Consider the following 17,127-nt stretch of genomic DNA (forward strand, 5'->3'; position numbering starts at 1 on the left):
TACGTTGAAAAAAAATTAAAAGCATAATTATAACAAAACATTAGTGATCTACACAGTAAAGCTGATCATCTTAATATTTGATGCTTTTATTACACTTGTTTTTACTATCGACTACCATCCTATTCCACCAAATTATTGTGCCTTTTAAACAATTTATATTAATATAAAATGGATTTATATAAATTATTAATTAATTATAAGCATAATTAATTAAAAATATATTATATATTTATATATATATATAAAATTTTATTATATATTTATATATTTAATTTATAAATAAATATTATTTATTTATTTATTAATAACTAAATATATATATATATATATATATATATATATATATATATATATATATATATATATATATATATATATATATATATATATATATAAGTGAAGAAGGGTGTCACCCAGACTAAGTTTTAAAAAAAGAACTTATTCGATCTACTGCCTAAAACGAACTGAACCTTTATTCAATTATTGATTACGATCAAACCTCACTACCTACTGCAATGCTTATGCTGTTGCTGTGGAAGAACTGCTGATGCCGCGGGTCCAAAGGGCTGTGGCTTCGTTTAGTGGTCTCGTTCGGTGGTTGTCCACGTAAATGCTACCTATGTTGTCAGGTGATGAAATGCTGATGCTAGACTACTGTTTCCGTTCTACTAGCTGGGCTATCGTCGTCGGTGTGGTGGACGTCGTCGTTGTTGTTGTTGTTGCCGGGAATGATGAAAATGATGATACACCAATAAAGCGATTGGTGTATGGATGATTGTTGAGGATCGGTAAGGGTTCGATCTTAACTACTCCCCCTTTTGGAGACGATTCGTCCCGAATTGTACTGGTCTCAGGTTTAATTTCTGGTTTGCTTTTAGACTCCATGGATGCTCCAATATGAAGAGATATCTGTCTGCGTTTTCTCGAAATCCATGAAAGACCTGCAACGATACTTAGGAGAAAACATACGGTCGACATACTTAGAGATGTGTATGTCTGAATTTTGTGTTCCTTAGTTAATGCTTCAATCCGATGTCTATTATGGATGTGAATTTCTTCTATATTATTCTGGATTTCCAGGGTCTGTTCATTGATATGTAAACCATCTAATGGCATAACAAATGTCGGTTCTGATTTGTTTGCTTCGACATTTGAGAACTTGGTGCCATTTATTTTATGACAGAGCAATTGTGGAACTCTATCAAATACGTTCCAGATAAGTTTCGTTTTGAAAGACCACAATTCGATTCGATTTCTGTGTTATTGATGTTTTTAGCGACAAGGTAATTGTCCATGATCGCTTTGATCTCCGTTGATTGATAGCATTTTACGAAAGTACAGTTTCCTGATAGTCCTCTTAGTAGGTTTGAGTAGCATAGGTCGCCGGTAATGTCCTCTAGGCTGCTTAGATTGCACAGTCTTGTCCTTTCGATTCGCAGGCAATCCTTCTTGATGAAATATGTTCTGTTGTCGCTTTGCAAAGCAGCATTAGCAGGAAGTTTTAAAATTTTATCTACTACTGGAAGAGGTTCTAGGAAAAAATGTGTGTACATAGCTTTTTCTATTTTTGGAATTGACACAACAAATATTAGTTTTGAATGGTTATAAAATGCTGACAATTCTAAATATTCATAAATTTGATCTAAACTGTTCGTCCTAATGTTTTGTTCTTCTAATATATCTGAAACAAATCCTAACTCTTCAATTGAAAGTATTTGTTTGGGAATAATGTTAGTTCTTGCTAACTGAATTGATTCAAAAATGTCTTCTAAATGTGATTTAAGGTTGTCTAAGCTGTAATTGATTTTCAAAATGTCTCTAAATAATTTAAAGTTTTTGTTGGTTTCGTTTTCAAATCTAGCTGATATAATGTTTTTAGTTATTTCACTCTGTTGTTGATTTAAACGGTTGATAATGGAATTGATTCTATTTTGGAGTTGTAGATTAATTTTAAGCTGTTCGTTGTTTTCGTTAATAAGTCTTTTGTTCTTGATCTGCAGTTCAAAAATATTTTTCGAAATTTGTTCATAGTCGTTATGGTCCATATTTCCTGTAATTCTTTTTATTCCAGTTCCGAGAAAATTAAATAATCCTCTTTTATTTCTTTGCTTTGGCCGAAGATTATTGAATAAACTGTGAACGGTTCCATATTTCGATTCTAAGATTTCAAACATATCAGTAAAATTTGAGAATGTCCGTATTCCTTGGATATTAGCAAGCAATTTTCTAAAAATAGGTTCGTAATTATCCAGTTCTAGGATATGAAACAATCTGTGATTGCCTATTTTTATAAAACTGTTGCCAGTTTCTATGGTTAAAAGACCGGGGTTTTGTTTGAGATTAATGACGTGGATGGATTGTGGTTGGGATAGCTGAGTAAGGAATGTGGTTGTTATCAGGATATTCCAAATAAACGTCATCTAAAAAGAGAAAACAAATGAAAAAACACATTAGAGATTCTGTGGTGTTACTTTCGGATTCGTCGCAGTTTTTCTTTATGCAATTTTCGACTTAGGATATCTTTGTACGTGTGTTTCCGGTTAGATCGTACTCGCACTTGTTGGTAGCGGTCCTTAATTTTCGACTTCACTCCTTGGATGCGGTTATATGCCAATTCGTTTTGTTTTAGTTTTGGCGGATCCTCTCGTTTCCTGTTGTGGTACAGATTCTGTGAGTTTTGTGTCTTGGTTAGTTGTACTTGAACTTCGTCGTACAACTTGTCACGAAGTTCAACAAGGCGTTCCATTTCTATCGGTCTCTCCTGTCCATTTTTGGCTGCATATAAAATTTCACGTGGTTTCATGTTGGTAGCTGTATGGATGCTGTTATTGTATAAAGAACATGCGATTAAAAATTTTTCTTTGTTTGACACTTCACCGTATTTGTGTTTATTAGCGTTAAAAATTTCGGTTATTGTCGAATGAAATCTTTCGACTATTCCGTTTGTTTGACTGTGGTTCGAAGGAGTAAAATATTGTTGTATGTTGAGATCTGAGAGTAGTCCTCGAATTTCGATGGACTTAATTGCTGGTTCGTTATCCGAGACAATCAAGCTTGGAGTGCCGTACAGTGTTATGTATTTTATTATCGCCTTTCGTATATCCGCAATTGATCTTGATTTTATTGGGATTAATGTTCCATACCTTGTGAACTTGTCTACTACAGATAAAAACAAATTTGGTTGAGCGATGTAGATATCTATGTGAATAATTTCAATGGGTTGTTTCGGTATAGGGGTTTCACCAAATTTAATTTTGTAAGGTTTTCTCTCGTATTTTGCTTTATTACAAGTATCACATAGGATGATGTACTTCCTAACTTTCCTTTTCATATTAGGAAAAAAGAATCTCCTTTTTATCTCCTCCAGATTTTCACGAATACCTCTGTGAGCTGTTTCGTGGGTATCCTCGATAATTGAGTTTTGATCTTCTAAGTTTGGTAGATCAATGAGAATTTTTTGTGATATGCAGAGTTTGAAAGTTTTGCATCTACTAAAATAGTTTTTGTATACAATTTGTAAGGATTGTATCACGTTTTCAGGACACATAATGCAGTTTGATCGTCTGGGATCCATGTATTCTTTCAAAATTCGAATTAAAAGTGGTACACCAAATGTTATTTTCGTAATAGTTCTTCGGTACACACGAGGGAAAATTTCTTCGTATGTCTCAGATTCGTTAGGGTCAATTTTTAAAATAATTTGGTTGTGAAAAAAATTTATTGGTTTTTCTGTACATTTGATGAATTCAGAGTCATCTGTATCAGCAGAATGCACTGAACAGTCGTCTGAGTCGGAATCATCTTCGTTCACGTTGATATCATGTGTTATCCTCGATAGAGCATCAGCGACAACGTTTTGCTTACCGGGTCGGTGTTTTATTTCAAAATCATATTCTAATAACTGTAGACGCCATTTAACTAGTTTTGTATTGGGTGTTTTGAGGTTTAGTGCGTATGTTAAAGGTTGGTGATCCGTGTATAATGTAAATTTTCTACCAAAAAGGTAGGGTCTAAAATATTGAGTTGCCCATACGATCGCTAATAATTCTTTTTCTATTGCTGAATATCTTTCTTCGGTTTTCGTCAATGTTCTAGACGCATATGCTACGGGTCTGTCTTGTCCAATAGCACCTTGGGATAGAACGGCACCTAGAGCAAAATTACTAGCATCTGTGGTTAACACGAATGGTTTTTCGAAATCTGGATATTGAAGGATATCGCTTTGAGTTAAAAGTTTTTTGCATGCAACGAATGTTTTTAAAAAAATATCTGTGTGCTCTACTTGTTCGCCTTTCCTCAGTTGAGCAGTGAGAGGTTTTGTTATTCTGGCGAAATCGCGAACGAATCTACGATAATATCCTAAAATTCCTAGAAAGCCTCTTAGTTCTTTCTGGTTTTTGGGGATAGGCCAATTTTGAATTGCTTCGATTTTGCTTGGATTTGGTTTAACGCCATTATCTGTCACAATATGGCCTAGAAATGCCACTTCTTTCTTAAGGAATTCACTTTTATCTAGCTGTATTTTGAGGTTTACTTTTTCCAATGCCATAAATATTTTTGTCAAATTTTCAATATGTTCTTGAAGAGAAACAGAAAAAATAATAATGTCATCCATATAAACAAGACAACATTTTCCAATAAGGTCACGGAGTACGTGATCCATGACACGCTGAAAAGTTGCTGGAGCATTTTTCAGTCCAAATGGCATTCTTAAGTATTCGTATAATCCATGTTCTACGGAAAAGGCTGTTTTCTGGATATCATCTGGGTGAACTTCGATCTGGTGAAAGCCAGATGCTAGGTCCAATGTTGTGAAATATTGGCATTTTCCTAGTTTGTCTAATATTTCGGTTATGTTGGGTAGTGGGTATTTGTCATCTATAGTCTTTTCATTAAGTTTTCTATAGTCGACTACTAATCTCCACTTCTGTTGTCCAGATGCATCTAATTTCTTTGGTACGATCCAAATTGGAGAGCACCAAGGAGACGTGCTGGGACGTATGATGCCTTGAGACAGCATCTTAGAAACTTGTTTTTGTACCTCCTCTTTATGACAATAGGGGTACCTGTAGCTTTTTGCATGAACGGGTAGATCGTCTTTGGTTTCTATTCTATGTTTAATGACGTTCGTAAAGCTTAGATTGTCACCTTCCAAATAGAAAACACTTGGAAATTTCGAAATCAAATTGATCAATTTTCGCTTCTCTTCTATGTTTAAATGGTCGATTCGAAGCTGATTTTTCAATCTAGGATCTATTGATGTGTTATCAAATACGTATCCAGGTTCATAATTTTCAACTTTTTGCACTACTTCAAAATTATTCAATTCAGAGAAAATGAGTCGATTAGGGCTGATTTTCACTGGAACTTCACAGCAATTTTTCAAAAGAACTGTAGCTTTGTTGTCTTTTGCTGTGTAGAGTCCTGGTAGAATCATTACTTCGTCTGTTAGAGGAAGTGGATGTTCGACGAAAAAGTCGCCATTCGGTACATTCGTTTTTAGAGGTAATGGAATTTCTTCATATGCATTTAGATTGCGACTAAATGAATCGGGGTATTTTCGAAGCATGTTAACTGATGTAGTAGGGAGTTTGAGAGTATTAGATGAGGTTAAAATTTCTGCTTTTAGATTTCTGAGTGATTCGTATCCAATCAGTCCGTCGAAGTATGGATGGAATTTCAAAGCGTAAAAGGTTAGTGGTTGGTTAAACATTTCGATTTCAACACATTTGTTAATGTTGTGTTTCCCATTGATACTTTTGACTCCTGTAGGTGTACAGTTTTTCAGAAAACATGTGCTAATTTTGTCAGGATCCACGTAGTTCTTGTTGGCACCAGTGTCAACTAAAAACTTTAGTTCGCCAAATTTAGTTTTCATTTTTATATAGGGTAGAAAATTATTACTGTTCATGTTTCTGGTATTTCGGGCAATTCCATCTGAAAATTTAAGGTATCACCCTCTGGTTCAGTAACGGGTTGTTCTTCGGAACTATTATTGATATTAACTTGCTCATAATTAGTTGCATCATATTGGTAACAGTTAGATGGCTCACTATATTGACCGTAGTAATCGATTGGTTCTGTCCAATTTACTTCATGAAAATTTGGTCTATTCATATAATTTACTTTTAAACTTCTTAATGACTGGTCGATTTCCATTGGAGTGGGTTTTGGAGGACGATAGGTTCCGGAAGGAGGTTTACTAAATTGGTTAGGATTTCGGTTGAATGGATTGGATGGGCCAGGTTGTTGTGGTCTTTGAGAATGATTTGGTTGACTGGGAGAAAATGTACGTTGAAATGGTACTTGAGGTTGGAATGGAGAGAACTGTTGAGGGGTGTGCTGTAGTTGTTGTGGACGTTGGATTGGTGCAACGCGTTGGAATGGATTAGTTTGGATTGGGTAACTTGGAAACGAATTTTGTGTTACCGGAGTTTGCTGAAATCTTGAAAATGGGTTTGAAAATTTGTTTTGAACTTTGTTCCTAGTAGGGACAGGTGGGGTATAAGATTTTTGTTTGTGATAATAAAAGTTTCTTTCTTCAATACATCGTCTTAAAGCGTCTTTCAACGATGTGGGACATTGAGCACGGATGACAGTGCCTACCGGTTCATTGAGCCCTGCAAGAAACACTTTCAGGCCTATTTCCTGGTAAAATAGATTTTTCGCGGCTCTTACGTCACTGTTGTGTTCGTTTAAATTTAATTGATTTACCATAAGGGACAACATAAAAGTTATTTCCTTATAGAAATCTTCAATCTCCTTATCCGCTTGTGTAATTTTAAACAGGTCCTTTGTGAGAGATACTTCATCTCTTTTGTCGCTGTAGTGTGTAATCAGACTGTTTTTAATTTCGTCCCAGTCTGTGCTAGTGCCATAAAATTCTAGAACATTGTCAGCGTCTCCTATAATTTTGGATCTGATGGCAAGAAGCCATACAGTGTAAGCTGGAGTGTTCTTGACCTTTGAAATTTCAGGCATAAGATCATCAATAGATCTTATGAATGAGTGTAACTTAATGGGGTTACCATCAAATGGTGGCAACATCCTGATAATTTGGGGGGTCTGAAGGGCTCGCAAGGCGCCTTCTACTGAATTTTGTTGCTGAACAACAGCGGCTTCTTTTGCAATTGATTGTTGGTGCGTAGCGAACGCTTCCAACTCTGCTATTCTAGAGTCGCGTTGTTGCATTATGCCTATTAATTCTCTGATCTGGGTTTCTAACTCCTCGACTTGGATAGTGATCAAGTCGCGGTTCTCGTCAAACTTTGCCATTTTTCACACTTGAAGTCAAAATTGATAAAAAAAAATCCTTTCAAAAAATGGTAAAAAAGAAAAAATACAGGTGAAGAGAATTTATGTTTTCTAGGATTTCAAAAAAAAAAATCCTTTCAAAAATACAGGTGAAGAGAATTTATGTTTTCTAAGATTTTTGTTTTAAATAAAAAAAGCTAAATTAATTATTTTTCTATCACTGTAATAGATATTTTTTTCTTATATTTTGTTATTTTGATCATTCACTTAAATCACTCTGATAATCACTTATATAAAAAAGCTTAATTCTACTTACGGTTTTATCCGATGTTCCCTCGGATGGTTAAATTGTCCGATATTCCCTCGGATGGTTCGATTGTCCGATATTCCCTCGGATGGTTCGATGTCTTCTAGCAGGTGTGAAGCTTCGTTAAAGATGATTTTGGTGTCTCGGTAAACCGCCGGTGCACTAGAATCTGTAGTTTAGGTGTTTCCTCCTTTGCTCTTCGGTAAGCCGCCGATGATTTCGGATAAGAACACTTTTCACTACACTTTAACTACTCCACGCTAGAACTGCCGACTGCGCCAGTGAAGAAGGGTGTCACCCAGACTAAGTTTTAAAAAAAGAACTTATTCGATCTACTGCCTAAAACGAACTGAACCTTTATTCAATTATTGATTACGATCAAACCTCACTACCTACTGCAATGCTTATGCTGTTGCTGTGGAAGAACTGCTGATGCCGCGGGTCCAAAGGGCTGTGGCTTCGTTTAGTGGTCTCGTTCGGTGGTTGTCCACGTAAATGCTACCTATGTTGTCAGGTGATGAAATGCTGATGCTAGACTACTGTTTCCGTTCTACTAGCTGGGCTATCGTCGTCGGTGTGGTGGACGTCGTCGTTGTTGTTGTTGTTGCCGGGAATGATGAAAATGATGATACACCAATAAAGCGATTGGTGTATGGATGATTGTTGAGGATCGGTAAGGGTTCGATCTTAACTTATATATATATATATATATATATATATATATATATATATATATATATATATATATATATATATAAATTATTTACATTAATTTATTTTATATAATATTTATTTATATTTTATATAATATTTATATAATATTTATATAATATTTATCTAATATTATTTTCAAGAAATTATCATGTTTGCGGATGTTTCGGATCTTCCGGAGGCCATTATAGTGGCCACCTATGTTCATGAACAGTCCAAATCGTCCATTGTATTCCATAATTATCAATTCTGATATCATTGGAAAAAATCCCGGTGGTCTAGGATAGTTTTCACGAAATGACCATTTTTACGGATGTTCCGGATCTTCCGGAGGCCGTTATAGTGGCCACTCATGTCGATAAGCAATTCCGATCATCTATTACGTTTTTTGATAATGAAATCTGATGATTTGGCAAAAAAACCGCAGCTGTTTAGGACGACTTTCACGAATTGACCATCTTCACGAATATTCCGGATTTTCCGGAGAACCAGGTTACTTACCATCGGAGCCAAGTTATTCCCGAGATGTGTGTAACCATCCCCTCACTGAACGGCACCTATCTGATAAGATTTAGGTAACTGGGCGACGAATCCAACTAAGAACCAGAGCTATTTGGTCAGCTCAGCGTGAAAAACGGGAAAAAACACAGACATATTTGCATCTCCAAAAAACGGGGAGGGTTTTGGCGGGGCGGCACCAACGCAGAAAGTTAGTACAACTATTCCCCTTTACTAAAAGCCAAAAGTCTCGAAAATCGGTTGGAGCATTACTGAGAACGAGCATTTTGAAAATTTTAGGTTCGTTCCGGCACTTGTTACCCTTTGTTGTATGCATCGTAATATTCGGATGTTCCGGATCTTCCGGAGGCCATTATAGTGGCCACCTATGTCCATGAACAGTCCAAATCGTCCATTGTATTCCATAATTATCAATTCTGATAACATTGAAAAAAAAAAACCCGGTGGTCTAGGATAGTTTTCACGAAATGGCCATTTTTACGGATGTTCCGGATCTTCCGGAGGCCATTATAGTGGCCACCTATGTGCATGAACAGTCCAAATCATCCATTATATTCCATAATTATCAATTCTGACATCATTGGGAAAAATCCCGGAGGTCTAGGATGGTTTTCACGAAATGGCCATTTTTACGGATGTTCCAGATCTTCCGGAGGCCATTATATTGGCCACCTTTGTCCATGAATAGTCCAAATCGTCCATTATATTCCACAATTATCAATTATGATATCATTGGAAAAAATCCCGGTGGCCTAGGATAGTTTTTTCGAAATGACCATTTTTACGGATGTTCCGGATCTTCCGGAGGCCGTTATAGTGGCCACTCATGTCGATAAGCAATTCCGATCATCTATTACGTTTTTTGATAAAGAAATCTGATGATTTGGCAAAAAAACCGCAGCTGTTTAAGACGACTTTCACGAATTGACCATCTTCACGAATATTCAGGATTTTCCGGAGAACCGGGTTACTTACCAGGAGCCAAGTTATTCCCGAGATGTGTGTAACCATCCCCTCACTGAACGGCACCTATCTGATAAGATTTAGGTAACTGGGCGACGAATCCAACTAAGAACCAGAGCTATTTGGTCAGCTCAGCGTGAAAAACGGGAAAAAACACAGACATATTTGCATCTCCAAAAAACGGGGAGGGTTTTGGCGGGGCGGCACCAACGCAGAAAGTTAGTACAACTATTCCCCTTTACTAAAAGCCAAAAGTCTCGAAAATCGGTTGGAGCATTACTGAGAACGAGCATTTTGAAAATTTTAGGTTCGTCCCGGCACTTGTTACCCTTTGTTGTATGCATCGTAATATTCGGATGTTCCGGATCTTCCGGAGGCCATTATAGTGGCCACCTATGTCCATGAACAGTCCAAATCGTCCATTGTATTCCATAATTATCAATTCTGATAACATTGAAAAAAAAAAACCCGGTGGTCTAGGATAGTTTTCACGAAATGGCCATTTTTACGGATGTTCCGGATCTTCCGGAGGCCATTATAGTGGCCACCTATGTGCATGAACAGTCCAAATCATCCATTATATTCCATAATTATCAATTCTGACATCATTGGGAAAAATCCCGGAGGTCTAGGATGGTTTTCACGAAATGGCCATTTTTACGGATGTTCCAGATCTTCCGGAGGCCATTATATTGGCCACCTTTGTCCATGAATAGTCCAAATCGTCCATTATATTCCACAATTATCAATTATGATATCATTGGAAAAAATCCCGGTGGCCTAGGATAGTTTTTTCGAAATGACCATTTTTACGGATGTTCCGGATCTTCCGGAGGCCGTTATAGTGGCCACTCATGTCGATAAGCAATTCCGATCATCTATTACGTTTTTTGATAAAGAAATCTGATGATTTGGCAAAAAAACCGCAGCTGTTTAGGACGACTTTCACGAATTGACCATCTTCACGAATATTCAGAATTTTCCGGAGAACCGGGTTACTTACCAGGAGCCAAGTTATTCCCGAGATGTGTGTAACCATCCCCTCACTGAACGGCACCTATCTGATAAGATTTAGGTAACTGGACGACGAATTCTATTGAGAACCAGAGCTATTTGGTCAGCTCAGCGTGAAAAACGGGAAAAAAACACAGACATATTTGCATCTCCAAAAAACGGGGAGGGTTTTGGCGGGGCGGCACCAACGCAGAAAGTTAGTACAACTATTCCCCTTCACTAAAAGCCAAAAGTCTCGAAAATCGGTTGGAGCATTACTGAGAACGAGCATTTTGAAAATTTTAGGTTCGTCCCGGCACTTTACGGGTTAAAGGCTTAGTTATAAAGGCCCTAGGGGTCATCTAGGAATAACACATAATTTGAACTGGTTACATATACCCCAAACATAATAAAGTAAATAACGATCTCCAGTCGAACCATTCAAAGATCTTGTATAATTTTGAAAACATAAATGTTTCATTTAAGCATTTTGAAAAACTTATTTAATTTATTTGTAGCAAAAGCATGAAACGAGCTCACTCGTTGATATGCCATACTCCATTGCGCCACAAGAAGCTGCCACACAAAATGTGAAAATGAAACAAAACTTACTCCGGCGTTGCAAAAACTACTTACTTGGGCTTCTTGAAGCGCACTGCCCGAAAACCGAAGAAAAACAAACTTCTACTCTAGTGATGAAACCGAATCCTCTTACTTAGAAGCTTCTCGAAACGCACTCCTCACTTTTTATTTGTTCAATGAATCAAAGAATAGAGTGTTTCATGGAGCCCAAGCAGGATGGTTCGTTTTGCGTCGTCTAAGATGTTTTGTTCTCGATTTCGCGCGTGTTTTCGTCCCTGGAGATTTTTTTTTCCTGCTATCGCGCGTCTTGTTGGGCAGTGCTTCGTGGAGCCCAAGCAGGATGTTCGTTTTGCGTCGTCGGAGATGTTTTGTTCTCGGTTCGCGCGTGTTTTCGTCGCCGGAGATTTTTTTTTCCTATTTTCTCGCGTCTTGCTGGGCAATGCTTCGTGAAGCTCAATCAAAACGGTTCGTTTTTTCGTCGCCGTCGATTTTTTTTCCTGTTTTCTCGCGTCTTGCTGGGCAGTGCTTCATGAAGCCCAAGCAGGATGATTCGTTCTGAGTCGTCGAAGATGTTTTGTTCTCGGTTTCGCTTCGTGTTTTCGTCGCCGGAGATTTTTTTTCCTGTTTTCGCGCGTCTTGTTGGACTGTGTTCGGGTTTTTGTCGGCGAACAAGTTTTTTACTGTTTTTTCGCGCCTTGCTGGGTATAGTGCTTTGAACATTGAACATGCCCGTATGATTTAAGCTTGTTTGTGACGGAATTCAAAAAGAATTTGGAGCTCCCCTGTCAGCGATGGATCATCAATACGGTACGGTATGAATGTTGCATTTTTTATACAGTATGGCTCATGAAAAAAATTAGAAAATCGTCATATCATGTTTTATGGTAGTTTTTATATAGAAAATGTGAACCAAACATAAATGTTATTCATTATTTGTATTGTTTAATCTATTTAGACTCAGTTTTTCGCTTTGGACATGATTTTTATCTGTTACTTTCACCTTACTAGAGAGGAATTGGAAGCTTATCTTCAGATTTAGTTATGCGGTCGTCGAGTTCGATATCTTTGTGATGAAAGCTTATTAAGCATCAACGATGGCGTGAGATTCTTCACATGCCTTGCCTCCAGCATTCGCCCATATCAAATGATAAAATTGGTTCATATCTGGGTCGTTGGAGACTTAAACATATTTTCGAAAAAAAACGGCTCATTTTGAAGAGCAACATTTGAACCTTCATATAAGTGTGATAGGCGGCTCTGTTTTGCTCAAAACGTATGAGCTAGTATTGATATAAGTTGTTTCTAACCGAAGGAATAAAATTCATCCTCGAAAAACTGTTATAGACTTTCGTATTTATTTTTTATTAAACTTTAACAAAAAATAAAGGCATATTAAACTTATAAGACGCAAGTGCCCTCAATACTATGACCCTGGTAAAATATTTTATCGTGACCACGTTCTCTAAAAACTCCTCCATACTCTGGTACCAAACAAACTAGAATTTTCAACAATAAAGTGTAATTTTCGAAGGTGGAAAGTTTATCGCCATAGTACACGAAAATCAGACGCTATTTCTAACTTTGAGTGGATAAAACCTTTAAACTTCTTCGATTTATTACATTATTTAAGACAGTAAGAAAAATATTACAAAAATTGTCCCAGATAGCGAAGTTATGTCAGAATATGCTACAGTAATCAGAAATTACATTCACTCACAAAAACAATGAAAATAACGCTTGTGAATGCTATATTCACGTTCAAACCATTTTCCCATTTTTTTATGGGCCATACTGTATTTATTAAAAAAAAAAACAATGTTTGGTTCGACACTCGGTATCAGCGTACTAAAATTCATATTTTATCTAATACACATTGGAGGACACATACCTATACTTCTGCTTGAACTTTGAATAGTTCAATATAATGAATGTCGACATTTTTTCCATATACTGACAGAAGATTATTTCGGTGCATATTCCATGGATCGAATCACTTACCAAGTGCAACAAACTCTTTGAATGGTTCGTCACTAGAGGTGTCCACATAATTTTGTACAGAATAATAGAATAGAAGAAGACTATGTAAATACCTAGATAAGTTTTTAAATTGAGGTTACATGAATCGCATCGCTTACCAAGTGATCCAGATGGTGTAGCTTCTGAATCTTTCCCACTAATATAAACTCCTTCCCGTGACAACCATGAAGCTGCAGAGGTATATTCGATTTTTAGTAACAATGGACAATAACATTCCTTCCCTTCCCCGATGACCGTGAGGACGTGCGCGGGGCTGTTGTTGACTATATAATATTTGGAATTCTCGCAATTATCAGGGTGTCTACTCGTTTACCGATATGAAATTCCCTGATATTTCCAGGTTTTCCAGGTTTTTCCAGGTAGTAGACACCCTGATTATACACTGAAGGCGACAAGCTACTCCCAAGCTCCATCTGTTGGTTCCTTGTGCAATTTCAATTATTCTGGTCAGTCACGGAGTAGCAACTACGAATTGTACGGTCATCAATGCTCATGCTCAATGAATCTAAAAATAACTATTTCGTTATTAGACAGTACCTACATGATTGTATTTAGCAATTCTCTACGTATCACTTGAAAATTCGTTACTGAAATTCAAGTTCAACAGATTGAGGTTGAGGAATCGTCACTGGTAGGAATTTCTGGAGAAACTATGAAACAGTCTCGTAGACTGCAGTGACTTTATGGACCTTCCATTGAAAATAGAGACTTGAATTCTCTATAAGAACCTGCAACCAACCCTAATTATAAAAGCTGCAACGATTGTGGCTGGTACCTATTTAAGCTCTTCATATTCGGTCTAATGGTATTTGGACACTATAAATGTCTAGGCTAATGTTATAAAATCATCCCAGAGACAGGCGAAGGCTTTTTTGAAATTCTTTTCTGTTCTATGTAATGAAAAACTGGTTCCTCATAGCAATAGCAATTTTTAAGAAGTTTCTTGGCACCTATTTTAAAATACACTAGGAAACTTCTATGAATCACATACGCTAAGCCCAACGCTCTACTTTATTAAAACATACTTACTATCTACCAATCGCTGCTGCTTTCTGGCTTCGGATGCTCGCTCAGACTGCTGTTGGTCAGTACAGCCACTGGTAAATCATCTACGTTTGAAAGCAGCCATCATTGCGTCGGATTGGAAGGACCCGCTAGATTACTCACATTCTCCGTCTCTGAACTGTGCGTTTCTAGCCGATGCCGACGTAATCCGGACTGATGGCTGAAACTGCGTTTGCACAGGTCGCAACTGTACGGTTTTACACCTGGAAATAGATAATAAGTATTAATGATGAATTGGAAACTAGTGCCTAATAGAAAATCAATTGATAGTCCTATACGAAAATGCAAATAACCCAAGTACCTTTGCTGCTCAAGCTGCACTTTAAGCATATAAACGGTGTATATAGAGCTAGAATACTGTATAACTACAATTGAAATTTTTTTAAGTGGAAAAGAACTCCACTGGAGCTATATTGAAGTTATACGCTATAACATTACTCGACATTTGTAAAACATAACTGCTCAATATTTCATTGATGCTGCAAATATCAATACTATCATAACATTATGTTAATTATTTAGAGGGAAGCTAAATTTAATACAAAGTGACAATTGTGGACTACTTTTGAAACGGAATGCAGATTCAACGAAGCTTGCTTACCTGTATGACAGCTTTCGTGGTCCATCTGAAAGCGTTTACGAATGAAAGATTTATCACAGAAGCTGCACTTGTACGGTTTAATACCTAGAACGAAAAAAAAAATGTAATTTGAGTAAATCTGAAAGCATTTTAGATCGTTAATTTCTTTTCTGTTCTAACAAAGCTGCAAGGTGCGAGAAATCTACTGTTGGAAATTTATTGTAGTCAGATCCTATGTTTAAAACAATGGCAAACGGATTAAAACCTATCGCTTTACGGATGCTGGAAGTAGCCACTACTGCTAGGTCCTAGATCACCCATGGAACCCATCTGGGACATTGCTGAGGGTGGTGGTGGTGGTGGCGGCGACATTGATGATTCCACGGCACCGACCTCCGAGTGTGACAACGACGGAGCTGGCATCGGCGAAGGGGCAGCCAGGGCTATTGCATTTCCCGGTGCCAGCGGGTGGGCTTCCAAATGGCGACGCAAACCGGACTTGTGACTGAAAGTGCGATTGCACATGTCACACCGGTATGGTTTAATTCCTGTGAATAGCGGGAAATCAAGATTAACCATTAATATCACCAGTTGAATTATATGGATGACTTACCCGTATGACTACTTTCATGGTCGACTTGAAATCGTTTGCGAATAAACGTTTTATCACAATAGGTGCATTTGTACGGTTTGATGCCTAAAAACATAATTAGGTTTTCAACTACTCCTCAGGAAAGTTCTATGGGCAGGGCTGGTAGCGAACGAATGTGCTTGAAATAGAAATATTGGGGACCTCACCTCTTACCGAATAATCTCCAAAATGCTTTAAGTTCTACAGCAATTCATCCGCTGTTTCTTCCAATGATTTATTTAGGATTTTGTCCAAGATTTCCGTTTAGAACGTCTTTGGAATTCAATCAGCAATTTCTCGTTTTACTGATTTCTCAGGGTTTCCTGTGGAATTGTTTCTAAGGATTTCCTCAAAAATTCAATCAGAATTTTTTCTTTAGGAATTTGTCCTTAGTGATTTCCTCAGAGATTACTCCAGAAATTATTGGAAAAAAAGATCTCTTGGCAGAAAAAAAGTAACCAAACAGGACCCAAGAAAACGAAATCAACTTTCTAAAATAAAGTTGTGTGTTACTATCATACATCCTGAAAAATCGATTTTGTGCGGATTTCTGCTTAATTTTCTCGAACTCAACGACACACAGATGTGCTTAGTATTACGGAGCTTCTTTATGTGTCATGTACAAAAAAGAAGAATAAATCATCCCAGAAGCAAGTTTTCCAGCATGTGTTAATAATGGGCCAGAAGAGTTCAATTTTGTGCAAATGGGTAACTTCGTGTATGGGTGTAACAGAAATTAGGAGACATGAGTTCGATTCCTTATAAAACCTAGCCAGTTTTCTTTAATAAATTTATCTATTTTTTGAATTCCTCGTTGCAATATGACAATTTATAGGGGAACAGGGTCCAATTCGGACCTAGTTACAGTTTTTTGGCCATATCTTTTCAGCACGATAGGCGGTATGAAAAGTTTTATGTTTTGTTGAAAGCCTGATTTAACGCGCGCACTTTTCTCTCAGAGACTTTTGTGATATCTCCTACCAGACATGTTTGAACAAAATTCTCCAAAAGGTCCGAATTGGACCAACCCTGTTCCAATCCGGACCCCTCATGTTCTAATTCGGACCACGCTATATTTTATCGTTTTTTTTTTGCTATGGTAGATATCAAATATAACTCCGATTTGTTTGGTATCAAAGCTTGTTGAACTTCTTTTATAAGGGCAAGCATAAAAAATAAACTCAATGCCTGAAAAATTTCAATTTAGTTCGAGTCAAAACTAGCTCAAGTAGAATGTGAATTTCATTAAGAAAAACATGGGTGAATTCCGAATTGAGTATAGTGAACTTTCCCTGACTGGATTTTAAACTGACCATCGTGTATGGGAGATATCAAGATAAAAAAATATATTTTTAAAATTTCCGAGCTTTTTGTTATTTTGACAAAATACATTGGAAAAAGCTTAGAATATAGTAATATTTTAATATATTGAATCATGGCATGAACATATCGGGTTAAAAAAGCGAACTTGTTTGGGAAACTGAA

At 37.0% G+C, this 17,127-nt stretch overlaps 1 protein-coding gene and 1 long non-coding RNA gene across 4 annotated transcripts in view; both read right to left on the minus strand.

Annotated features, from left to right (window-relative positions):
• Window positions 1-1,825: 1,825 nt before the first annotated feature.
• On the minus strand, window positions 1,826-8,248 carry LOC110677157. The gene is made up of 2 exons (XR_002500993.1): window positions 7,571-8,248; window positions 1,826-2,822 (listed from the first exon to the last, which is right to left on the minus strand). It is a non-coding gene; the product is annotated as an uncharacterized LOC110677157 (long non-coding RNA).
• Window positions 8,249-14,275: 6,027 nt separating this feature from the next.
• Window positions 14,276-17,127, minus strand: part of LOC5573453 (gastrula zinc finger protein XlCGF26.1) — a 36,655-nt gene continuing 33,803 nt past the window's right edge. Inside the window, exons 4-7 of one of the 3 annotated variants that reach the window (XR_002500992.1) lie at window positions 15,625-15,708; window positions 15,277-15,559; window positions 15,033-15,116; window positions 14,276-14,634 (exon numbers count right to left, since the gene is read on the minus strand). Coding sequence is in view for 2 of the 3 variants with exons in the window: in XM_021847973.1 (XP_021703665.1) it covers window positions 15,285-15,559; window positions 15,625-15,708 (359 nt within the window). In the remaining variant the exon portion in view is untranslated. Of the gene's footprint in view, window positions 14,635-15,032; window positions 15,117-15,212; window positions 15,560-15,624; window positions 15,709-17,127 lie in introns of those variants that run through there. The other 2 variants (XM_021847974.1, XM_021847973.1) reach the window with 2 other exon arrangements.

The sequence above is a fragment of the Aedes aegypti genome, chromosome 2 (assembly GCF_002204515.2).
Source record: "Aedes aegypti strain LVP_AGWG chromosome 2, AaegL5.0 Primary Assembly, whole genome shotgun sequence".
Lineage (NCBI taxonomy): Eukaryota > Metazoa > Arthropoda > Insecta > Diptera > Culicidae > Aedes > Aedes aegypti.